This window comes from Anabrus simplex, chromosome 1 (genome assembly GCF_040414725.1).
Source record: "Anabrus simplex isolate iqAnaSimp1 chromosome 1, ASM4041472v1, whole genome shotgun sequence".
Classification (NCBI taxonomy): Eukaryota; Metazoa; Arthropoda; class Insecta; order Orthoptera; family Tettigoniidae; genus Anabrus; species Anabrus simplex.
In genome coordinates this window covers 317,668,877-317,695,647 of record NC_090265.1, presented here as the reverse complement: position 1 = coordinate 317,695,647, position 26,771 = coordinate 317,668,877, and the positions used below count along the sequence as shown (strand labels likewise).

Sequence of the window (26,771 nt, the reverse complement as noted above, 5' to 3'; positions counted from 1 at the left end):
TACAATTTCGAAAGAATTCCACACTAGTGCCATCTGATGCCCAAAGATGTTCCAAATTCAAGTAGTAAGCTTTCAGAATTCTTGACATATACAAAAGACGGCTTGAATTCTGCAGTCATTGTGTCCACAGAGTCTCTTTTTCGGGAGTAATTACTCTCACTTTTCCTCTATCCATATGTTTGTAAATTTGGTTATCATTCATCATATCTTCAGTGAGGAAGTTTAGACCCATCTAGTGGAGAGCATGCTTCAACGGCTTCTCTCCGCACTTCAGGTAAATGGGTTCGTATTTTATTGCGAGCAAAAGTCCTAACATTTTTAGGCAGTTTGTGAATGTTCCAGCGTGTCGTCCCACCTCTTCCAGTACTACACAGGTTCATTCACTGTATTTACTTCATCTAGTTTACCTAGTTCCTGTAATTCAGGAACGTAAATTTCAGAATGGCAGTCGTCTTCCAACACATCAGCATCATCATTAACTGGCATTTCTTTGCCTCTTTAGCAAAGAACTGTCTTCGAAATGGACCTTCTTTATTTGCATTTAGCAGTTCTTGCAGCTCCTCACATTCTACAGTGTCCGACAGTCTCTGAATTCTTTCGTTTTCTTCTTCCAAGTCAACGCAGAACGTCAGAAAGCACTAAACAACTGAAATATTTACACAATGAGCATAAATGTTTGCAAAATATCCATAATAAAAGAGGTCGCACGTGGAAGATAACACCGCCTTGCTGAGAAACGCACGGGGTCGGACACAGAGGAAAGCACCAGGCGCTCACACCGACGTGATTTTCGCTGGGCTAAAATTCCCCCCACGACCAGCCAACAGTTTGAGGAAAAGGTATTGAAAGGAAAAGTTCGTAAGCACAATCCTATGACATTACACATTCATAATTATTTAGAGCCCGGACGAAAATTCCGTGAGTGCCCCCTCACGGGTTAAAGGCTTGTATGTATTATAGGAATAGTATTACTTTGTTATAATGCCTTTGTTGAATGCCTGTTTTCTTTATGTATTACAATATCAGATGGGTTTTTTCAGCGAACATTACGTGTCGACCTACATTTGTACTTTACGGATAATAATAGCTAAGAATGCGTGCTGTCATCTGGTCGAATACGTGAATTTCGTAGCTTAGGGAAGCGAAAAAAGAGTTTCATTACGAAAACTGACAAAGAAATTTTGGAGAGATGGATATCTAACAACGCAATGCGCCATTGTTCTCACAGTAGGTCTCGTCACGGCCACATCTATCCAAATCCTTCTCATATTGGACAAGCTGTAGTTACTATGGAGTGACAATTGCCATTTACAGATTTCATTCATCTTTATTATTGCTCTGAAGACAACCCTGGTTGCACATTTGAAACACATCGGTGTATAATTATTACTATTACACGACCTAACATCCCCAATATAATGTAATGTGTCATTTAGTGATAGTGAAAAGTGTAAGTTTTAAGCATCCATTTCCATATTAGGACTGATGAGATCTTTGCAGGCTGCTGTGGCGGGGGGTGGGGGAAACCATTGCATTAATACCCCAATCACAATTAATACAAACAGGGCATTTAGGAAAAATATTACGCAGTACTTCACATACTTAGGGAGCTGTGGAAAGAAGGTGACCACTACCAAATCTCATACAGAGCAACAACAAAAAATTGAGAACAGTCCACATTTTGAAAATTATAAGTAAGTCTACAGAACTGGTTGAATGCACCACGGAGGAAGATGGGTTAAGTGAGACTAGGTGCAAGGAAACGGGTGAAACAATGAAGATAGGATACAGGCTGTTTTAGTTCTTTACAATAGTACTAAACGGAAGAAATAAAACAGGTATGAAATTTGAGAAGAGATACACAGGAATACACGGAAGATGTATAGTAGGTAACTGATATGATTACTATGCTGATATTTCAGTTGGAGAAAAAAAAACAGGGGATTTGTTTGAAGTATGCCCCACAGACTGGAAATCAAGGAGTACCTCAATTGGACTATAAGTCTAGAGGTTTTGAATAGTTTAGCACTTTAATTTGCACAGCCCAGTAAACAACTTTCAGACAGTAAGTAAACTTGTGTCCTCGTCCCAAGGTGATTCTGCTCTTTTTAGGTTCACCCCCATTGGAGGTGAGATGCATGTACCATTTTAGCCACAAACCAGCCCTCCAGCCAGTCTTAAATTTCTGGCAGAACTGGAAATTGAACTCAGGCCAGCAAGAACGGCAGCTAATAGTGTTAACAGTTACGCTATGCACAGTGGGTCAAAATCGAAATCTAGGAGGACAAAATTATTTTTTTCATAATTAAAAAGTCAAAATTTATTACTTCTACAGCATTCTCATATAATTGCCGCGCACTATTCTGGGATATAAATGCATCTTAGTGTAAATCTGTCACTACTGTTCGAGCTGGAATCTTATCCTATCTCCTGCGCTGTGCGTGCGTATCTCGCAGTCTGAATTGGAGAGTGAATGTAAGTGGCTGTGGTTTGGTTGTCTTTGAGGTTAGTGTGATGCTTTAAGATGGAACATACAGCTGAAGGTATGATCTTTACATTTGTAACGGGTTTCAGTTATTAATGGGCGTAATTGTAACGTAATTTTAGCTATATTTGCATCATGTAATATTTAACTATTATTTTTAAAATTATATTTTCACTTAGAGTTTTAGTATGTCGCGTCACTCTGCGTCACTGTCTACTTATTGTTAAAATGTAGATAAAGTCTTGTAGTTTACGCGTGTTATAAGAATTTTTGCATCTTTTTGCAACTTACTTAGTTATTTTACGTTTTAGAAGATGCCGTCGCAACCAGTTCTCACACGTTTACAACTGTTTGAAGCACTGGGTTCAAAGATTGTGTCAAAAGTGGAACTTTGTGACTTTGTCAAAAGTAAATTAGGGATAGACAATTGTTCTGAAGAGATAACTGAATGCCTACAAGGAGATTTAAAGGATTTTGTTGATAATTTTACCAGGCAGTGAAAGCAGGTTCATAGAAGTAAAGCAAAATTCATTTCCAAATATTCTGATTGGTTAAAAGAGAAGATAACATTTTCGAAAATTGTGTATGATTGCGAACTAACAGAACATTTAAATCCTCCTACTCCATCCGCATCGAAAGTCGGAAGGCCTAGAAAGCTTTTTCACGAAAGTAGTGAAAAATCAAAGAGACGAAAAATTCAACCGCTACTCTCCGCACATTCAGAACAAGAACTTATTCATGGCACACAAGTATCATTGCACCTGTCTGGAAAACGAGATGCTGCAAAAATGGTTAAAGAAACTCCGAAGTCTCCACATAGAGCTACTAAAGTTAAAAAATCCTATATATCACCAGCTGTAAAATCTGTACCGCTTACCGGTGAAGAGGCTCTATCACTCCTTGTAGATAACAATTACAGCAAAAGCCAATATATGAATATGCGACTTGAATGCAAAAATAGGAACTGTAATATTTTCCCACCTTACCACATCATTAGAGAAACAAAACAGAAATGCTACCCACCAAGTGAATCAATAACAATAACAGAAACATCAGCCACAATAACATTGCAATCACTGGTCGACCATACAATTAAGCGCCTTGCAGTACAAGAAGATGTTTTGAAACAGTCTATTTCTAGCAGTGATACAGTTCATATTATATTAAAATGGGGGTGTGATGGTTCAAGCGGACACAGTCAGTATAAGCAGAAATTTACAGATGATGACGGCAGTGACACTGATATTTTTGTAGTTTCAGTTGTTCCATTACAAATGTATTCTTTAAATGTAGAAAGCAACAATGAAAAGAAAATTTTATGGCAGAAAACACGATCTTCTTCGACACGATTTTGCAGACCTCTTAAAATACTGTTTGAAAAGGAGACTGTCAGAGGTTCAATTAGTTGAAACTGAAATAACGTCCCTCCAACCAAGTAAAATATAAATTGATGATCAATACATATATATTAATCAAACTCTATTGCTGACCATGGTGGATGGAAAAGTCTGCAATTCTATTACAGGTTCATCTGCACAGAGGTGTTATGTGTGTGGTGCTGGTCCCAGAGAAATGAATAACGCACTCACAAAAAACAGTTTGTCCTGAAGAGAGCTATAAATTTGGATTATCTACACTCCATTGTTGGATCCTTTTTTTTTATAATATATAATTGATTTTTGTATTATACCTATCGGGCAATTGTCAGAAGCAGCCCAAGAAACATGTAACAAAGACTTGAGAAAATACAGATTTGGACATTCTAGGAAATCCTCACGAAAACATACAAATGAGGACATATTACATATGCTGCTGATATCTTCGGACCCAGGAATATCTCATAAAACCAAAATTCAACATAAAACGAGAAGAGTGAAGTATTACTACTCCTGATAGAACCAGATGTACCGGCTCATCATGAACAGCATGAGGCAGTGAATGACGATGATGCTTCAGATGACACATGTGATGAGTCATAAATATTACGCAGTACTTCACATACTTAGGGAGCTGTGGAAAGAAGGTGACCACTACCAAATCTCATACAGAGCAACAACAAAAAATTGAGAACAGTCCACATTTTGAAAATTATAAGTAAGTCTACAGAACTGGTTGAATGCACCACGGAGGAAGATGGGTTAAGTGAGACTAGGTGCAAGGAAACGGGTGAAACAATGAAGATAGGATACAGGCTGTTTTAGTTCTTTACAATAGTACTAAACGGAAGAAATAAAACAGGTATGAAATTTGAGAAGAGATACACAGGAATACACGGAAGATGTATAGTAGGTAACTGATATGATTACTATGCTGATATTTCAGTTGGAGAAAAAAAAAACAGGGGATTTGTTTGAAGTATGCCCCACAGACTGGAAATCAAGGAGTACCTCAATTGGACTATAAGTCTAGAGGTTTTGAATAGTTTAGCACTTTAATTTGCACAGCCCAGTAAACAACTTTCACACAGTAAGTAAACTTGTGTCCTCGTCCCAAGGTGATTCTGCTCTTTTTAGGTTCACCCCCATTGAAGGTGAGATGCATGTACCATTTTAGCCACAAACCAGCCCTCCAGCCAGTCTTAAATTTCTGGCAGAACTGGAAATTGAACTCAGGCCAGCAAGAACGGCAGCTAATAGTGTTAACAGTTACGCTATGGAGGCGGGCAACTTTCAGACACATTCCCTCCTGATTTTACATTGCTTATTAAGGGGAACATTCAGATATATTCCCCTTTAAAAAAAAACAACGTAAAATCAGTAATTCACACTATCAACCACAAAAACACAGTACTGAGATAATATCCTCATATCTTAAAACCCTTAGCAACAATACCTTCTGAAGTAAATGATGAATCTTATCAACGGGCAGAACAAGGGGTGATTTCTTCTTCCCCCGTTCAAGGGCCTCTTTGGCATCACTGAGAGCCCAGCGGTCAATGGGCGTTGGGAATGTCCGTCGCACCCTCTCCTCCACATCTTGCACCGAATGGGGTGATGGATGAGCACAGAGCATGCCCAATAATCGCAAGATGAGGCTTTCCACGTAGTCGAGAGCTTCCTCACGAGCAGTCAAGGAATGATGGACCTGTTCCAAAACCTGTAGGCAAATACAAAACATCCAACAAATAATACATTTCTGACTATTCACCTACTCTACCAATCTTTATATGTAAGTAACTGCACTAATTTTCAATACAGTCTGTTACAAAAATAACATTTCCACACAAAATTAATCCATAACTATCAGTAATAAGAGAAAAATGTACAGCCTTGCTTAACTGCAGTAACTTTGGTACTTTGTTAAATAGCATCTCAAGTTCTACAGGTTGAAGGTGATATCTGTATTATTATTATTATTATTATTATTATTATTATTATTATTACTTCATCTGTGATATTATTATTATTATTATTATTATTATTTGTTGTTTGGCCTACTGAGGACCACGGGGCTCGTATCTACTCTTCGGTAAAGTTGTTGCTTTCTTCTTCTTCCATCACTCCTTCATTTCTGTAATATTATTATTACTATTATTGTAATAATTATTATTATTGTTACATTCAATTATGCAATGATGATCGCTTGCATGATTATAGTTAAATTGTTACGTATATGTGTGTGTAGATTAACATTCAAGACATGCCTTGTTGTACCAAATCTTGTGTATTCAGTTACTTTAGGAGCTGACTGGGTTACAAATCATGGGGGTAGTATAGACTTTGATTCAGGTAGTGTTTGTTTGTCCTGGGAGAAAACTAGTAAAGTAGTACGTGTTAATTATGATGGTCTGAGGTAAGTGTTGGTAACGTGTGTTTTATTAAAGATATGAGAGGTAAGTGAAGGTGTTCCTAGTGAGAGGAAATGTTTTGATGTGTGTCACGTGTCTATACGACCAGGATCTGAGGGATAGTCTGTATGAGGCAGTGGCGAGAGGTAATTTGAGTGAATTACAGGCATATTCCTTTTTTTTAAATCAGGAAGGGAAGATTGTCGGTACTTATAACATTAAAAATTTAAAGAAGTACTTCACATGAGATTTGTTGTGATATTAGTAAGATGATTGTTTTTGTAAGAAACTGGCAAAATAAATCTAACATATGTGAATTTGTGTGGGAACCAAGTGTCGTATTGGTGCATTGAACTCCAGTACATGGAAGAATAAGTGCTACATTGTCATGTATTGTATGACAAGGAGAGAATGAGACATTCGACAGTTATCTGTGATAACAATATGCGAGAAAAGTTCTCATATGTGATATTTTATTAAATGTATTGATATGTTGCATTTAAAAAAATTATTGTTGTACACTCATTTAAAGTGTTTATATGTGTCAAGGGTCAAGGTTAGTGTTATATATATCATGTTCTTCATAATTCAATCGATTCTTTGTTTGATTTATTTATGAGGGAAGTGAATTGTAACGGTTCAAATCACGTTACAAGATGATATCTGTATTTTTATTATTATTTCATCTGTGATATTATTATTATTATTATTTTGTCTGTATTATTATTATTATTACTATTATTGCAATTATTATTACTGGTCAATTCAATTATGCAATGATGATCGCTTGTGTGATTGTAGTTAAACTGTTACGTATATACGTGTGTGTGCAGATGAACATTGCTGTATTATATCGGATGTGGAAGTATTGTTGTAATAGCTTGTGACATTACAATATGTTGCAATACTGCTGAGTCATCGCTCTGTCATTGTGTGCATTTAGCGGTGAGCTCATTTTTTGGAGATACTTAAGAGCCACCCCAGGCAATTTCACCATTGCATGTAACATTTGGAGATGGGTGGGAGTAGCATTATACTTATTTCTGGACATTGCGTAGGTGTGTCGGTCAAAGGTTATAAATATTAGGACCAGTGTCTTATAGCGTCAGTCATTGGGAGAGTGAGGCCACAGTTGGTCGGTCAATCAAATGGATGGTGAACAGTGAACGAGTCAAGCGGAAGGAGAGACCTCAGTCGGTCAGTTTGTTGAAGTCATATAGAAGGAGAGACTTGCCATGAAGAATAAGTGCTACATTGTCACGTATTGTATGACAAGGAGAGAACGAGACATTGGATAGTTACCTGTGATAACAATATGCGATATATATATATATATATATATATATATATATTATCATGTTCTTCATAAATCAATCGATTCTTTGTTCTTCGATTTATTTATGGGAGGTGAATTGTAACGGTTCAAATCACGTTACAAGGTGTATTTTTATTATTATATATATATGAGATGATAGTAGTCAGTCATCTGGATGGAGAAGCAGCAGTCACATGGATACTTAGTTGTCAGTGAAACAAAAAGGATGTTGTCAGTGAAACAAAAAGGATACATCATCAAATTAGGCTTGATACACCTACAGCAAACACCAACTCAAAGGAATATGTTGTAATTACACTCAAAGTGTTGAAGGTACAGTCAAGGGAACAAGTGAGCGATAAATATCTTGTATAATTTTTAAATGTCCGGTCAAGAGGAATTCAAATTAATGCCTAGTTTCTTTCAGTTGCAATGTCACAATTTCATATTCTCATGTGTTTTATCACATCAGTTCTTACTATTTTTATTGAAATTATTTAAGAATATATTTTATTCTATCAAATTAATTTATCGTTTTATTTCAATGATAGAATTACATAACCTCAAATTTAATGGGGAAACAAAACGTCAATCTCCTTTTCCAGAACCAAAAGTAAGCTTATTACCCCACACCCTAGAGATATTCAAGACTCTCATTCTCTTATTGCTGCACTGAGTTGTAGCTGGCGCCCATCAAATATTATATGTATAAGTAATCAGGTAAGAACCAAGTATGAGTAAAAGGTCTGACAATTGAGTATTTTATTTAATGAATGTTAATTTTCATATTTTTAACACAGATGAAATAATAATAATAATAACAACAAAAATACAGATATCACCTTGTAATGTGATTTGAACAGTTTCAACAGGAAATCACTGTATCTACCCCTAAAAGTTTTATTTGTTTTATAACTGACTTTACGTCGCACTGATACTGATAGGTAATATGGCGACAATGGTATGGGAAAGGGTTAGGAGTGTGAAGGAAGCGGCCATGGCTTTAATTAAGGTACAGCCCCAGCTTTGCATACATACACATACATACATTCTCATTATAGACTGTTATGCCTTTCAGTGTTCAGTCTGCAAGCCTCTGAGAATTTACTAAACGTCGCCACAATCCTCGATTTGCAACTAGTGTTGTGGCCTCATTTAGTTCTATACCTCTTATCTTTAAATCGTTAGAAACCGAGTCTAACCATCGTCGTCTTGGCCTCCCTCTACTTCTCTTACCCTCCATGAGTCCATTATTCTCCTAGGTAACCTATCCTCCTCCATTCGCCTCACATGACCCCACCACCGAAGCCGATTTATGCGTACAGCTTCATCCATCGAGTTCATTCCTAAATTAGCCTTTATCTCCTCATTCCGAGTACCCTCCTGCCATTGTTCCCACCTGTTTGTACCAGCAATCATTCTTGCTACTTTCATGTCTGTTACTTCTAACTTATGAATAAGATATCCCGAGTCCACCCAGCTTTCGCTCCCGTAAAGCAAAGTTGGTCTGAAAACAGACCGATGTAAAGATAGTTTCGTTTGGGAGCTGACTTCCTTCTTACAGAATACTGCTGATCGCAACTGCGAGCTCACTGCATTTGCTTTACTACACTTTGATTCAATCTCTCTTACTATATTACCATCCTGGGAGAACACACAACCTAAATACTTGAAATTATCGACCTGTTCTAGCTTTGTATCACCAATCTGACATTCAATTCTGTTGAATTTCTTACCTACTGACATCAATTTAGTCTTCGAGAGGCTAATTTTCATACCATACTCATTGCACCTATTTTCAAGTTCCAAGATATTAGACTGCAGGCTTTCGGCACAGTCTGCCATTAAGACCAAGTCGTCAGCATAGGCCAAACTGCTTACTACATTTCCACCTAACTGAATCCCTCCCTGCCATTTTATACCTTTCAGCAAATGATCCATGTAAACTACAAACAGCAAAGGTGAAAGATTACAGCCTTGTCTAACCCCTGTAAGTACCCTGAACCAAGAACTCATTCTACCATCAATTCTCACTGAAGCCCAATTGTCAACATAAATGCCTTTGATTGATTTTAGTAATCTACCTTTAATTCCATAGTCCCCCAGTATGGCAAACATCTTTTCCCTCGGTACCCTGTCATATGCGTTCTCTAGATCTACGAAACAAACACAACTGCCTATTCCTCTCGTAGCATTTTTCAATTACCTGGCGCATACTGAAAATCTGATCCTGACAGCCTCTCTGTGGTCTGAAACCACACTGGTTTTCATCCAACTTCCTCTCAACGACTGATCGCACCCTCCCTTCCAGGATGCCAGTGAATACTTTGCCTGGTATACTAATCAATGAGATACCTCGATAGTTGTTGCAATCCTTCCTGTTCCCTTGCTTATAGATAGGTGCAATTACTGCTTTTGTCCAATCTGAAGGTACCTTACCAACACTCCACGCTAATTTTACTACTCTATGAAGCCATTTCATCCCTGCCTTCCCACTGTACTTCACCATTTCAGGTCTAATTTCATCTATTCCTGCTGCCTTATGACAATGGAGTTTATTTACTATCCTTTCCACTTCCCCAAGCATAATTTCACCAACATCCTTTTCCTCCTCCCCATGAGCTTGGCTGTTTGCATCACCACCAGGATGATTTCCTTTTACATTGAGAAGATGTTCAAAATATTCCCTCCACCTCTCCAGTGATTCCCTGGGATCTATTATGAGTTCACCTGAATTACTCAAAACACTGTTCATTTCCTTTTCCCCTCCCTTCCTAAGATTCTTTATTACTGTCCAGAAAGGTTTCCCTGCTGCTTGACCTAGCCTTTCCCGGTCATTACCAAAATCTTCTCATGACTTCTTTTTGGATTCAACAACTATTTGTTTCGCTCTGTTTCTTTCATCTACATACCAATCCCTGTCTGCCTTGGCCCTTGTTTGGAGCCATTTCTTATAAGCCTTCTTTTTACGTTTACAGGCTGCTCTCACTTCATCATTCCACCAAGATGTTCGCCTTTTCCCATCTTTACACACAGTTGTTCCTAGGCATTCCCTGGCTGTTTCTATTACAGCATCCCTGTATGCCACCCATTCACTTTCTATATCCTGAACCTGCTTACTGTCTACTGTTCGAAACTTCTCACTAATCATATCCATGTACTTCTGTCTAATTTCCTCATCCTGGAGACTTTCTACCCTTATTCGTTTGCAGACAGATTTCACTTTCTGTACCCTAGGCCTAGAGATACTTAGTTCACTACAGATCAGATAGTGGCCTGTATCATCGAAAAATCTGCGAAAAACTCGTACATTCCTAATAGATTTCCTGAATTCAAAGTCTGTTAAGATATAGTCTATTATGGATCTGGTACCCCTAGCCTCCCATGTGTAGCGGTGAATAGCTTTATGCTTGAAGAATGTATTCGTAACAGCTAAACCCATACTAGCACAGAAGTCCAGCAAACGCTTCCCATTCCCAATAGCTTCCATATCTTCCCCACATTTACCAATCACCCTTTCGTATCCTTCAGTTCTATTCCCAACTCTCGCATTGAAATCGCCCATTAGCACTATTCTATCCTTGCTGTTGACTCTGACCACGATGTCACTCAATGCTTCATAAAACTTGTCAACTTCATCCTCATCTGCACCCTCACATGGTGAATACACGGACACAATTCTTGTCCTAATTCCTCCCACTGACAAAATCTACCCACATCATTCGCTCATTTACGTGCCTAACAGAAACTATGTTGCGTGCAATGGTATTCCTGATAAAGAGCCCTACCCCAGACTCTGCCCTTCCCTTTCTAACACCCGTCAAGTACACTTTATAATCTCCTATCTCTTCCTCATTATCTCCCCTTACCCGAATATCACTTACTCCTAGCACATCCAGATGCATCCTCTTTGCTAACTCAGCCAGTTCTACCTTCTTTCTTCCATAAGCCCCATTAATATTGATAGCTCCCCATCGAATTCCATTCCGTTCGCCAAGTTGCTTCCAAGGAGTCCCTCGCCTGTCAAATGGGAGTGGGACTCCATTACTCCCATAGGTCCGAGGCTTGCTTAAAGTGTTCTGAGCTCGGTAAATTCATGAAGCAGGATGCTGCCCTACTTGCACATAGTCCAAGTGAGGATCTCTCCTCTAATGGGTTATGGACCACCGGTGAATTGTATAGTCCTGCTGGGTGTAAAATGGGAAACCACGGAAAACCATCTTCAGGGTTTCCGAATGCAAGCTCACAGCTGCGCACACCTAATGACATGGCCAACTCGCTTGGTTCCCCTAAAATTCCCAGTCAAATATATATAAAAATAATAATTCTCAAAACAGTCTGCTGCCTGATGAAATAGGAATATGACAACATTGTAGAGTATAACCCAATACTTAAAAAAGAAACTCTGTACTGCAGTCAGTTCTTAGAAATAGCTGAAGAGAGATTCACTGATGCGTGCGCATGTGTGTGTGTGTAAATAACTATCACATACTGTACATTCTAAAAATGAGCCAGGTCATGGTTGCATTGTAAGATTAAAAAAGCTACACCTTGCAAAGCAACTCAATCCTTTGGAAATATATATGCATTTGCATCAGAAAACATTTAGACAGGCTGGAGAGCAGGTGAAAGTCAACAAGGTAGAATATGTGCCCTTGCTCACCTAGGAATGAGTTTCTAAACTTGGAATAGCACATTAAATAGTATGGGATCACAACAGGGAGTAGATTAACCCATATCTGCACAAATTATTTTTCTGTGGAATATTGCAATGTATTTCTTAAGTACAGCTGTTTGTAACTTAAATGAATTATTATTATGATTTTAGATTTCGTTGACAAATATTCCCAGAAATCTTCCGTGTAGCATGGACGGGTAGGGTAAAAAAACATATTCAATGAAGGTACATTTCTTTGCATTTTAAGCTCATATAAATGTAATAATTAATAATTTAATAAATATTAGGCCTAGTCACACAAGGGTTGAGTTAACACAATCAATTACAAAATACAGATTTAAAACATAAATGAGGAACAGTTTTGTCTCAATGTGGAATACACACTGTTTCAAAACTAAAGGACAACCTTCATATGTTTGTATTACTTGCTGTACACACAATACCAAATTTTGAACAAGTATGCTCACTCTGCAAATTGCAAAGAAGGAAAACTATGAATAGAACTTCAAAACAGTTTAGTCTGCGTTTTGAGGTTACACTCTACTTTTCGTTAACAACTGAGCCACCTACTCCTAATTCTGGTATTGTGTTCCCAGTAGCCGCTCCTTGGTAAGGTTTTCCTTGAACTAGATACCCGAGACGAGTTGATAGAGCCCAGACTTTATACCCAAAACATATTGATTGGCCATGAATGTGTTGCTTGGCACCATGTCTTCCAAAGAACGAGACCACTGGACTCGTCCACAGAAAGATGCGTATCACCAAGATAATACCGTAGCCAGCGTTCATTTAGCATAGTCCAAACGGGATGGATTTTTTAGAAATGGTCATTGCAGTCTAATTTAGCACTGTCACAAAATTGTAAATACGTCAGAATTTCTTCAATGGTTTCCCAGTACATCCTTGTCCTGGCCATAACACTGTAACCGGAAAGGAACAATATTGCAAAGAACAACCAAAGTTCACGTTTTCAAATGTAAATGATGCATTACCTTTTTCAACATGAACTGTGCTCTGAATGATATAATCAAGCATTTCATCATCAAAGAACAGCTCAAACAATTGTGTTGAAAAATATTGTTTAGAAAGTTTGGTCGAGTAAACTCTGAGCATGGCTTGTTCACAATGTCACTCTTTTCCCCACACACGCTGCTTTGGTTTTGTTTTCACATGATTAGATGTGTTTGGCCCTGCTTGCTTATTAGTTTTTTGTTTCTTATCTTTGGGTTGACCATCATCAGAACAATTTGAAGACTTACATGGTACTGCTTCATCAATAACATGACTCACTTCATGTTCACTCAATACACCATCTCGCACATGGATTGTACCATTTTCACTTAACTTTGTACACACTAGCTCAGAACCAGCCCAAAGTTGATTGCCAGAGTCTGTTGATATCTCCACATGACTCCATCATTATAATCATCGCTATCCCCGTCACTATGGAAACCATTTTCAGGTGGTTATATGTATATATTAGCATCTAGAATGTCATCTGATTCTTCCAGGATACTATCAGCTCAACAATCAATCTGAGAGGAATAAATGAAAACTGAATCAGTACTGAGGTGATTCCGTTCACGCCCACTGTCGACATATGTCGATGTGGAAATGATGTGCTCTGCTAGACAAAAACAGCTATAAACATGCCGTAAATGAATTGAAAATCTTATAAAAGCACGTTTCGTTATTACATTTAGCAGAACAGTCCGATCCTACTTTTAACTGTAACAATGTAATAACAAAATATTACCCACCACGACAAGCATCATCCTCTTGACTGTATATGGAACGTTTCACACACAGCCACTCAATAAGACGCAAAACCGAGTGTTTGTTTTCATGCTGTGTAGTAATTATCAAAATATGAAATGTAAACAATGCACCTCAAAAATAGTATTCCTTTTAACCAAGACAAGATCGACAATATTCGGATATTCATGTCTACAAATGTTGACAGTGGCCACATAATATCGGTTAAGAGGAATTTTACAACCACTGTTGGAAGATGAACAATACCATATGGTTTTAGACCAGGAAGAACAACAGGTAAACGGACCTTATCGTTGCTGTCAGAATAATAATGCAAAACATAGGGAAAAATAGAAGCCTCTATTTTTACTATTCCCAGACATCAAGAAGGCCCTGATGGCATACTAAAGAGCACACTTTGTCATCCCTCTTATTAATCACCATCGTGGATACCATTATTAAAGCACTTAAAAGAAAGGGACAGCAGGACTTACAAACATTTGCATTGCAGACGACTTAGTGATTTTTGCTGAATCTGAAAAGGATGTGCAAAGAGGGGCTGAATCAATGGAGTGAAAATTTCAAGCTTGGGAATAGGTATAACAAGATTCTGCTGAAAATTGTATGGCACTTCTCCTGTATCATACATCTTACACAACTAAATGGAATAACCTCACCATAATGACTTATCCTAAGGCAGTCAGTAATTCTGAGGGAATATCAACAATTGCAGGTGCCTTTTTTGCAAAGTTCTGTAGAATTCTGCCCTCAAAATTGGGTCTCCTATTTCATCAGCACCAACAGCCTCTTCTTTTTCCAGAACCATACCATTTCCTTCTTTACACTGATACAACTGTTGGATATGTTCTTGTCATTTCCCTGCCTTTCCTTTCTCCAAAGGTTTCCTTGATTTTACGATATGCAGCATCTACCTTTCCTAGGACTAAACAACCTTCGACATCCTTACATTCGTCCTTAAGTCGTTCTTTCTTAGCTGTTTTGCACTTTCTGTCCACTTCATTCTTTAATTGCCCATATTATTTTCTGCCCTCCTCAGTTTTTTTTTGCATTCTTACCTCCTGAGTTAACGATTGATTCTTAGTTCATCTTTCCTTTCTTCAGCAGCCCCAGAGACCTCATTCTTCAGGACTGTCCACCCTTCCTCGATTGCATATCCTTCAGCTTTTTCATTTAGTCCTTGTGCAACATGTTCCTTGAAACAATCCCTCATACTCTTTTCTTTCAACTTGTCTAGATCCCATCTCCCTATATTTCTTCCTTTCTTCAACTTCAGATGGCATTTCATGACCAACAAGTTGGGTTCTGAGTCCACATCTGCTCCTGGGAAAGTTTTGAAATCCAACACCCGGTTTCTGAATCTCTGCCTAATCATAACAAAGTCAATTTGATTCCTTCCAGTGTCTCCAGGTCTCGTCCTCATATACAGCCATAGTTTGTGGTATTAAAACCAAGTATCAGCAAGGACTAAATTATGATCCGTGCAGAATTCAATCGGCTGTTTTCCTCTTTCCTTTGTCCCAATCCGAATTTTCCTACTGTATTACCTTCTCTTCCTTGGCCTACCACTGCATTACAGTCTCCCATCACAATTAGGATTTCATCTCCTTTGACATATTTATTAAATCTTCTAGCTCTTCATATATTCTTTAATTTCTTCATCATCCACTGAAGTAGTAGGCATATAGACCTGCACTATTGTAATGAACATTGGTCTGGTGTCTATCTTGACAACATTAATCCTTTCAATATGCTGGTCACAGTAGCTTACCTGCTGCCCTATTTTCTTATTCATTATTAAACCAACACCTGCATTTGCTCCGTTTGATTTTGTGTTGATTTTTCTGTAGTTGCCTAACCAAAAATTCTGCTCTCCTCCCAACATGCATTGCTTATACCAACATCTGACTTCAGTCTATCCATCTCCTTTTTCAGATTCTCAATACTACCACAACAATTCCAACTTCTAAAATTCCACGCTCCGACTCGCAGAATGTCAGTAACCCTCTTCCTGATATTTGTCCCATGTGGTGTAGTCCCCATCCAGAGATTTGAATAGGGGGCTATTTTACCTCCGAAATATTTTACCAGGAGGAAGCCATCATCAGTACATCATTCATACAGAGTGTGCTGCATGTCTTCGGGAGTTAGTTACGGTTGTAGTTTTCCTTTGGTTTTAGCCATGTACCAGTATCAGCAGAGCTCTGGCATTTTAAGTATTTCTTTGCTACGGGCTTTACGTCGCACCGACACAGATAGGTCTAATGGCGACGATGGGATAGGAAAGGCCTAGGAGTTGGAAGGAAGCGGCCGTGGTCTTTATTATGGTACAGCCCCAGCATTTGCCTGGTGTGAAAATGGGAAACCACGGAAAACCATCTTCAGAGCTGCCAACAGTGGAATTCGAACCCACGATCTCCCGGATGCAAGCTCACAGCCGCGCGCCTCTACGCGCACGGCCAACTTGCCCGGTTATTAAGTATTATTACAAACTCATATCAGTCAATCATCGAGACTGCAACTTACGAAAGGCTGCTACGCCCCTTTTGATGAATCATTATTTATTCATTAATCTGGTCTCCCAACAGATACTCATCTGATATGGTTGTACCTGCGGCTCAGCTACCTGTTCCAATGGGATGCGGCAAGGTCACATGATTCACAGGGAAGTCTTTATCAACTTCTCAAGCCGGGAGCATGTGAATGTCACTCGCGTGGTAGTTGTATCTATCAGTGGATGAACGTGACATTCACGCTGAGCACATCACTTGTTCCAAAACGGTCTAGCTCTGCCATCTCTCGACATTTTTCTGTACTACGCAACAAATGAAACCTGAGACTCTGTCCTCGCCCCTCGTGTGTTTTCTTTGGCCTAGAACTGTAACTTTGTGATAAATTAAGTCTTGATTTCATGTTGCCAACTGCTGTTGTTTCAAGTGAAAGCATGGCAGGTCCGAGTACATCATATAATCTCATGTCTGATCAAATTGTAGAATGTTTAGATGAACCATGTGATAGTGATATTATAGTATTTGATAGTGGTAGTGAGTTTGACAGTGATGAAAGCGATGAAGTTTTCTTGCCAGAAAAGAGCCATGAAAATAACGATAGTGATGTTGAAATGAAAGTGTCTTGCCAGTGAAGCGTCAACATACACAAGAAGACTGGAAATGGGACAAAGTGGATGATTCATACACCCCACAAAAAATTCCATTTACTGGAACATGTGGAGTTATAAACCAGGTACAGTGCATTTCAGAAGCATTTAAACTATTTTTCGATAATCAGATATTGCGTACAATTACGGACAAGACAAATCGTTATGACAATTATTTTTTGAATTCAAAGAATGATGACCTGACACCGCAGTCCAGAGGTCGTGACTGGAAAAACGTGGATATTAATGAACAGTATGTTTATTTTGGATTACAGATGCTCGTGGGAATTATTCAGAAGCCTTCCATAAAATCATATTTTAGAAAAAATCCTATTACTTTCAGGTGAATTAAAATTCATTTTTTACCTTTTTGTAACAAAGTGTTTATTGTGGTGTGTATCTCCTCAAAATTTGGGTTATTTACATGCAAATGTCTAGATATAAATGTTTATTTGAAGTACTGTAACGTAGTTATTGCTTGGCCATTTAAATTACCGCCAGTAGGCTCTGGCAAGAGAATTTTATTCCCGGCTTGAGGGGTTAAATTATAAAATGGATGAAATTGAGAATACCAACGGCAAAATAGTATTCAAATTTTTGGACTGCCTAAAGAATATGGTGAGGATACGAATCATTTAGTGTTCAACGTGGCCCAAAAATTTAAGGCCCCATTAAAAGCCGAAGATACTGACCATTCATAGAGTTGGGAGCCCCTAGGTAAAGGCCATTATATGCAAGTTTGTCTCCTACACCATGAGATCAACAGTTTTCCCTGCAAAGAGGTTGTTGCATGGACAAAGGTGACTATTTGTGAGATCTTACTTCCACCAGCCATCACCTTTTTTAACAGGCAATTTACATCTTCAGCAAAAAGCAGGTGCAGACTTCTGATGGCACAAGGTGTTAAACACCGAATGAAAAATACTCCTGAACTTTAAAAGCTTTCTCCTTGTCAAAGTTGAATTAGCATGTTATATTCACTATTCTCATCTCTGCTTCTGCTTCACATAATATAAGACTGTGTAATCTTACCACGGCCTGTAACTGAACACCCATTTTATGGAATTTCTTTTAGCCAGCCAAATTCAAGCATGTCTTCTAGATTTAAGTCTTCTGAATTCCAGAGAATCATTGAAGATCTATCAGAAACCTATCCCTCTGATTTGAAATAATTCACTTAATTGCAAGATAAGGTACATTTCGATGAATTTCTTGACCATGTTATTAATGTTATTGCTTTTTCAAGAAGTCCATACCTGACTCAGAGGTTAACATTCCTGGCTTTAAATTATAAGGGGCAGTAAAATGAAAACTGAACGCCCGCCATAACACGTATTCCATGCAAAACATGGCAACACTGTTATTACATATCGATACTGCCATCACTGTGGTAGGAAAACTGCATAGTGTCAACTCACAGTTGCATGCAGTTGTTGGGTTATGTCTATGTTGGTGTGCAGACTGATCTAGTATGTTCGTCCAGCTGTAGAAATGGAGCCAAGCAAAGAAGAGCAGAGAAGTGTGGTTTGTTTTCTGGTGACTTAAGGTGCTGGAGTATGCAAAACTCATCGTCACATGTCTGCTGTGTAAGGCGAACATTACATGCCCATGACGAGTGTGCACGAGTGGCATAGAAGATTACGAGAAGGGCACACATCACTGCGAGACAAAATGAATCCAGGACAGGCCCATCGAACCATTATTCCTGATGTGATAGGACAGATTGATAGCCTTATCCGGGAAAACAGAAGAATCACGGAGGAAGAAATTCGGGCTCAGGTCGGCATTAGCCACGGCTCCATACATGCCATTATCAAAGATCACCTGCATTTCCGCAAAATTTGCATGCAGTGGGTTACGAATAAACTGAGGGACAAAAAACTGATTGAATGGCGCCATGTCTGAGTCATCTGCAGCAATACCATGAGGAAGAGTATGCGTTTCTGTCCCGTATCATCACAGGTGACGAAACGTGGTGCCACCATTTCGAGCCAGAGAGCAAAAGGGAACCCACAAAGGAAACATCGCAATTCTGCACTGCAAACGAAATCCAAAGCCGTTCACACAAGTTCAAGTAAAATCATGACCACCTTCATCTTTGATTACAGGGGCCCTCTGCTCGTCGACTTCCTCGAGCATGGAACCACAATCAATGCGCAGCACTATGAAGACACTTTGCAGAAACTGCGATGCACCATAAAGTCAAACCGCCTTGGAATGCTGTCGGGTGGAGTCATTCTGTTGCTGATAATGCTCGCCCCCATACTTCCCATCTGGCAAAGGCTACGATTCAGCGATTTGTTTTGGGAAACACTTAAACATCCTCCGTACAGACTAGACCTTTCACCTTGTGGTTTTCACATTTTTGGTGACCAGAAGAAAGACATTCATGGACGTCTGTTTCATTTGGATGCGGAGCTGCAAGTGTGGGTGCGGTTGCAGATCCATCACCGACCCACCTCTTTCTACAAAACTGGAATTAACTGTCTCGTCTTCCAGTGGTATAAGTGTATTAACACTTATGGTAATTACTTTAGAATAAAACTATTCTATGGTCGGAACGTAGCGATAGTTTAGGCAAGACAGGAGGAGGAGCAGTGTATGGAAAGGGCAACATTAAATGTAAAATAGTTCACACACCCCTGCAAAATACTGTTGTAAGCCACAGTATATTTTCCCTTAACTTGAATTAGCTGTGGCTAAAGTATTGTTTGCATGCATCTACAGTCCGCCCACAATTGGTTTCATGCAATTGTTTGTAAAGGCGATGTATAATTACATTTTTCATTATAAATATGTTATAATTGCGGGTGATATGAATGGGCATTTTGGATCAGGGTCCTAATAAACTGTAGTCATTGATAATGCACTTGACTCGTGCAACCTAAAAAGAACACCGTTTCATGACACCTACCACACTGCATATTGTCATTTTAATCCGAATACCAAAGCTTCATATTGTAATGATACCCTACTGATATTTGGACAGACCATATCGAGTGGATTCTCAGGACAAGATATGCTATATGCTGTCTTATCAATGTCAACACTCAGATATGAAAGGAAATTGATCACATTTAGAGATTTCCACATCTTTAATTCTGAAGTTTTTCAGGAGAGATTTAATTTCTCCTCCCTGGTATTGTAACCATACACGAGTACGATCCCCGATTTTAGGTTAGGACATTTTTGTAAATGACGATCCCCCAATTTTAGGTTAGGAAATTTCTGTAAAATAATTGTTAATATGAAGTAGTGAATATCATGTGAGTTTGTTAAATTAAGTTTTAAGACCATAGTATTACAGGAAGGAATTTTAGTGTATATATATATATATATATAGGTAGGCTTGCGTATCGGCTGCTCGGTAACCAATCTGAAAGCTCCAATTTTGAACGAGGTCGTGTTGACTGAGGAACGCTTGAAGATTTTCAGTTGTAGCGTTGCTAACAAGAGACTTCTGGCAAACACTATGCCACGTGGAGCAAGCCAATATATACACATACTCATGTGCGACGAGTTGGCTATTAACTACAGAGTGATTACTGTGTGTATCCATGACAGAGCGAGTAGTGTTGAAGAACATGGATTGTGGAGTTATCACTGTACCATTATGGGGCAGACTACAAAAGCATTACAGAGTCATTATGAGTGTATTATGAGATCATGACAAGTCATTCCCAGTGTGTATTCTGGGGAACACGCTACATAGTATTCATTTGACAGTGATAATCTGGTTTATTCCTCTCTGAGATAAGGCACATTGTGTAATCTGGAAGTAATGTGTTGTGCACAGAACTGATTGTGGCTAGAGGAAACCATAAGCCAAGTTGCTATTGATGCTTTTACCACCCGTACTGAAACATGCTGTACTGGTTTCCAAAATGTTTCACTGAATAGGTATCAAACTGTTACTACATGTGTTTTCGGCTTTTATCGATAGCGGGCAGCCCCCTCTGTCAAGAGCATTGATGATCTTGTCTTGACTAGGTCTATTAACTATCTTCTCCTTGATAATTATTTTGTTCTGATGATGGGGAATAATAATTATATGGAGCCCTCACACAAAGGAGCGATGTTGTTACTTTTCAAATGGACGTATTTTAGATTTAAAACCGTGCTAAATCACTGCACGATTAACGTGTTCTGAAGATTGATATTGAGGGTAACGTAACATTTTGGATTTGTATCTCTTGTGTATGATCTGTCTTCCTTTTCTTCTCTTTTTTATTTTTGCTGACCGAAAACCCGTATTAATACTCACGGAGAGGATGGTTTGTGTTTGTGTGCGTTGTTGATATAATTGTGGTGCATCTAAATCTGAGCCTCTGTCTATTATAACGAGCTTTTCAACGAAATGTCTTTGCCCCCAGTTGGAATTATAGTTTGTGTGTCGACCGGAAGATTTATTCTGGCCGCACACAACGATGTTTGTAGATGATCTACGCATGGCCATGAGGCCACGATATGTGTAGCTGACATCTGCGGTGAGTGGAACTGTTTGGCCGCTATTGACTTTTGTCCTTATTGATTTTTGGTTATATTGCGCTCTACGAGTTGGCCGGATTTACCTATTAGCACCAGTGACCACTGTTATCTGCCGTTAAGGCGATTTTTGTTATGGTTGAATGAATGAGTAAATGAATGAGCCGAGTATTTAGATGAAGTGTCGGTCTATTGAATTTATATTTAACTGTTCTTTATCGCCCCTTTTCTCTCAGTTGCTATCCCTCCTACTTATTTAGTGCGCGCCCCGATCGTTTTCGAACTGGACGTCGCCATGTTGATTTATTTATTTCTTGGCCGCACGCTGGCCCGTGTTTGTCTGATTGATTCATTTTCCGTTCTTTTCCCAATGTTTCTTTTTCTCTTTGCCCACTGGGGTTTATCTTTCTCCTGGGTCGATCCCTTTTTTTTGTGTGTGCTCCTTGGTGTGTGGGAACCTAATGAAAGGAGATTGTGGTATTGTTTGGGAAAAAAGAGGAAAAAAAGAGAAAAAGTAAGGGTGAAATGGATAAAGTACTCCCGACCTGTAATTAAGTATTGACCCTCAATAAATGGGAGCAATCGATTTAAGGCCTAGTCTAAAACTATTCTCTTCGCAAATGTTGTATGCGAAGTCGTCAAGAGTAAAAATGCTAAGATCCCTTGCGTAATTATGCAGCTGTGCATGTGTGTATTGATGAGTTCAGGATATCATGATTGATTGTCATTCGGGCTAACCCATATACGTATGTATTACTCAATTATGATCTTATATTTTCATTTTCCAATTAATTCTCTAATTAACATTGAGTTTTAATAAACTATCATTATCACTTACTTGGATTTTGACTCAAAGTAGTGTTAGTTTAAGCTTGTACTGATTTAGGTGAATAACATTTCCAGTTCAGGGCAGAGTTATTCACACTTCCTGGTCGCGGTTCACGTGTAATTTCCTCTTTTATCCTCGTCCCTGTCTATGTATTTATGTCAGATTGAGGGTGGGTGTGGCTTAGTACTTGCAGACAGGATATAGGCTTTTGGGCTTATCCCGTGTCAAGAAAATAAGGTGAAATTATTTATGTTTCGCAGAGAACTTTGCTCTGCGTCATTAGAAGAAAATCTTGACTGTTCACGAGAAAGACTTCTCAAACAATGAGGTGTTTGAATTGAGACACTGTAATAGAAGTGGAAATGGTACGTTCATTTGTCACCAGATGGCTCCCCGGACGTGGTACATTGTTAGCGTTCAAAGCGGAAGCTGACGGAACCATCAGAATAAGTCTGAAAGGGTTACATAACAAAACATGTGTACGCACACATGAAGGTATGACATTGACACAAGCCTGGAATGAAACATCTGGCGATGAGGGAAGTACGAATTTGGAAAACACAGAAATGAAATTACAATAGTGAAGGGATAGGGAAGGTAACTACCTACATAAATCCTTAATGGCTGGCAACCTGGTATTACTTAATTGACAGCCAATGTCCTTGTTGAAATTGTTAGGATTTCTACAAATTTCTACAGCTTCCCATATAATCCTGGACCTGCAGTGTCTAGTACGGGTAAGAGCTAGAGCATCTTGGAACATGACATCATATGACGATAGAGCGTGCTCAAGCTATTGCTGATTTGTCTGGCTGGTTGAGACTAATATTACATTCATGTTCCTTGATACAAGTACCAATGGACTGGCATGTTTGGCCAATGTATACTTTACTGCAAGTACAGGGAATTTTGTAGGATGCAAAAGTGGGGACAATTCATCCTTGGTTTTACGTAGAGTGTGAGCAATTTTAGTGATGGTGCCAAACACAGTTTTTATATTGTGTTTCCGAAGGACCTTGGCAATTCGATCTGTGGTGTGGTGAATGTAAGGTAGGAAGGCAGTTCCCTTCACTTCTTCCTTCCGTGAGTTTTGCTTGGTCATTTCTCTGGGATGCAGGGCGCTGTGAATCTGCAATTCACTGTAACCATTACCCTTGAACGTGACTTTCAGTGTGGCCATCTCCACCTGGATATTTGATGGCTTGGCACTCATCAAACCTATGATATGGTGGAGGTACAGTATGTTGATGATACATTTGTGGTCTGGACAGAAGATCCTGAGAAACTTTATCTATTTCTAAACCACCTAAATCAGCAACATCCTTCAATTAAATTCACTATGGAGATGGAGTCTGATGGATGGCTTCCTTTCTTGGATGCTCTAGTAAGAATATTTACAGACTTGTTACTGTCAGGGTTAAGGCAACTTATTGGTTAAAAGTGGTACATGTTTCATACATTATTAAGATCTTCAGCCACATAACACTGTTTAGATGAAAAATTCACATGCTGACAAAGTATTAATGCTTTGAAAGAAAGTGTCCTTAAAAATAGATTAAATGACAACATTAAAAACAAAATAGGCCTACTCATGAGAAAATATTGTAAACTATTTTTACAATTGAAAAGGGTTGTCAAGGAAACACTTCTACAATAGTCCATAGAAAATATGTCCTGAAATATTCTTTTCTTAAAAAGTTCATGTTAAAAAAATTAAGCTAAATTATACATTAAAAATTATACATTTTTTAGTAATTGTCAAAATGAAGAAATATATGTTTCATATTGTGGCTCTTATTGCTATTGGAGATGATAATATCCTTTAGTAACCGGTAAGGAGCGGGGCGGGGGAGCCTTGATTGCTTTCAAAAAGGGTTTTTAAGGCAAAATTATTATTCAATTGCTCTAAACAGCATTGTGAATCACTTACTATGGGTATCTCAAATAATGATAGGAAGTTATTTATAAATGATGTACACATTACTCCAGCATCATCTTTAACAGTGTATCAACACTACTTTGGTTATTTAATGTGCCCGTTGCATTTTCGGACGTGTTCCAAAATGGCGCCTAGGAAAAGTATAGACCACTCAGACCCAAAAAGAGTATACAAGAAAGTCTTAACATTTGGATACAATAGGAGGCCTTGATTAACTTGGAACGATTACATTTCAAAGGCGGTGCAGAAAAGAGCACAAACCATCAAACCAACTATCAAGTTCAAACGCGCTCTATGAATGGGCATAACGAAGGAAGAAGAAGAAGAAGAAGAGATTATCGAAAAACTTACTTGAAAAACTGATCTCAAGGAGACAAGAAGCAAATTGCTGTTGCGGCGTAGATGAAAGGAAATTGTGAAAATTACGGCAGAAGTTTACAAGAAAAGCTATTATAATTCAAGAGAAGACGGCAGAATACCTGCAGAAACACTGTGGAGAATATAAATTTAGAAAAATATACGAGAATTTATTTCAACACGTACATTGATAGACCCGAGGCGTAAGATCAGCGACACTTTGGAAATCATAAATTGGAAGCCGTAAGAAAAGAAGAGGATAGAAGAGAATTACTCCATCAGTAGGAAAATCGAGGAAGATATAATATTTCAGAAAATAAATAATTTTAAATTTGAAGATTTTCGTAAGACAAGATGAGAGATCTTATGCAGACTTAGAGAATTGGTCAATTAGAACACAAGAGAAGACAAAGAGAATAGTTTAAAAGAAATATTATTCTAAGAAGAATCTAAAATGAACATTTACTTCTCGACAATATTTGATTTTATTGGCAGTTATTCCGAGAAGATGACTTGCTAAGCATCGAGATGGACCAACCTGGAGGGAGATATCCAAACAGCTGAACCTACCTAAGATGAGATGAGGAGTCTAGCCGAACCTCGAACCATGGCCAATGAAACAGCGATGAGACGAGCAGGAGGAGAGAAACTGATGGCTAATATGATGAAAGACGAGCTAAGTGTTTACAATAAGTAATATAATTCTTAATTTAGCTAGGCATATGCATTAGAATAGAGTATTCTAAGTGTGAAATATTTAAGAGTGCAAGTGAAACAGTGAAGTGAAGTGCGTTACATTTAAGCTGCTAATACTATATTAAGTTAGCGTATAATTATATAGATATCTGGTGGAGTATGACTATGTATGAAATAAGTGGATCAACGAGGTAGTTGAGAACACGAGTAGGATGAAAAGTTATCTAACACCTGATTGCAAAGATGATCGTATGGAGAATAATATCTATGAATCTCGCGAAACCATTCAGTCAAAGATTACGTCACAGGTGGATCGCACGTGAGAAGTGAAAGATATAGTCGTGTTATTCCTTGTAAGGTAATGTTGTTAAATGCACGAACACAGTATTTAAGGTTAAGCATCGTAATTTTTGAAGAGAATTGATCAATGTAAAGGAGTATTTACGTACAGAAGAATGTTGTGTCTCAGTAAATGCAATTATTATGAAGGAGGTTATGAATGATGAGAAATGGTATAGAGAAAGATGAAATGGAATAAATTGAAGGTTTTATTAGGTAGTAAGAAGATATATGAAATGAATTGATTTGAGTAGGATAATGTACGCTATGGTAATTATGAGACATATATGTGGATGGCAGATGGTAAATATGAATAATATTGGATCAGTTGGACGATGCAAGCACAAGGAAAGAAATACATCGCGGGAGTGACATGAAATAAGGTATGAATGGTGAATATTCATATATAGTTGAGATTTGAAAGGTGTTGTAGTGTCATATACAGCTGTTAATATTAAAATATATGAATCTTATGACGTATTCTCGTAACTTATGTGAAGTGTAAGATATGTTAAGACAATATATGATAGAAGTGACGTATATACATAGTACCGAGATATCGTAATGTAGATACTTATTGAATTATTTGCACATATGAGATATTAGAGATACGTTTAACGAATGAATGCATATTGAGCCGTATAGCAGCAAATTATTTAGATAGAATAGGGAGATAGATTATTTTATATTTTGAGTGTTGTTTTATAATTCATGTTATAATTTTAAACGAGAAGGTAGTAAATTAGGAGCCGTGATTTAAGAGGCAATAGGGATGGTAACCTTAGCACGTCAGTCATCATAATACAGTTCTTCGCCAATGAAGTGATACATTAATGAATTCAGATTTCAGGATTTTTAAATTTTTAAATTATAAGGAGAAATTCCAAATTTTTTAATTATAATGTAATTGTGATACAGTGATGCATGTGAA

The 26,771-nt window shown here is 38.2% G+C and overlaps 1 protein-coding gene across 1 annotated transcript in view; it reads right to left on the bottom strand.

The window, feature by feature from the left end:
- Sos (Son of sevenless) overlaps window positions 1-26,771 on the bottom strand; it is a 765,665-nt gene that overhangs the window by 712,679 nt on the left and 26,215 nt on the right. Inside the window, exon 2 of the mRNA XM_067134824.2 lies at window positions 5,318-5,581. Within this exon, the coding sequence (XP_066990925.2) occupies window positions 5,318-5,581 (264 nt within the window). The remainder of the gene's footprint in view (window positions 1-5,317; window positions 5,582-26,771) is intronic.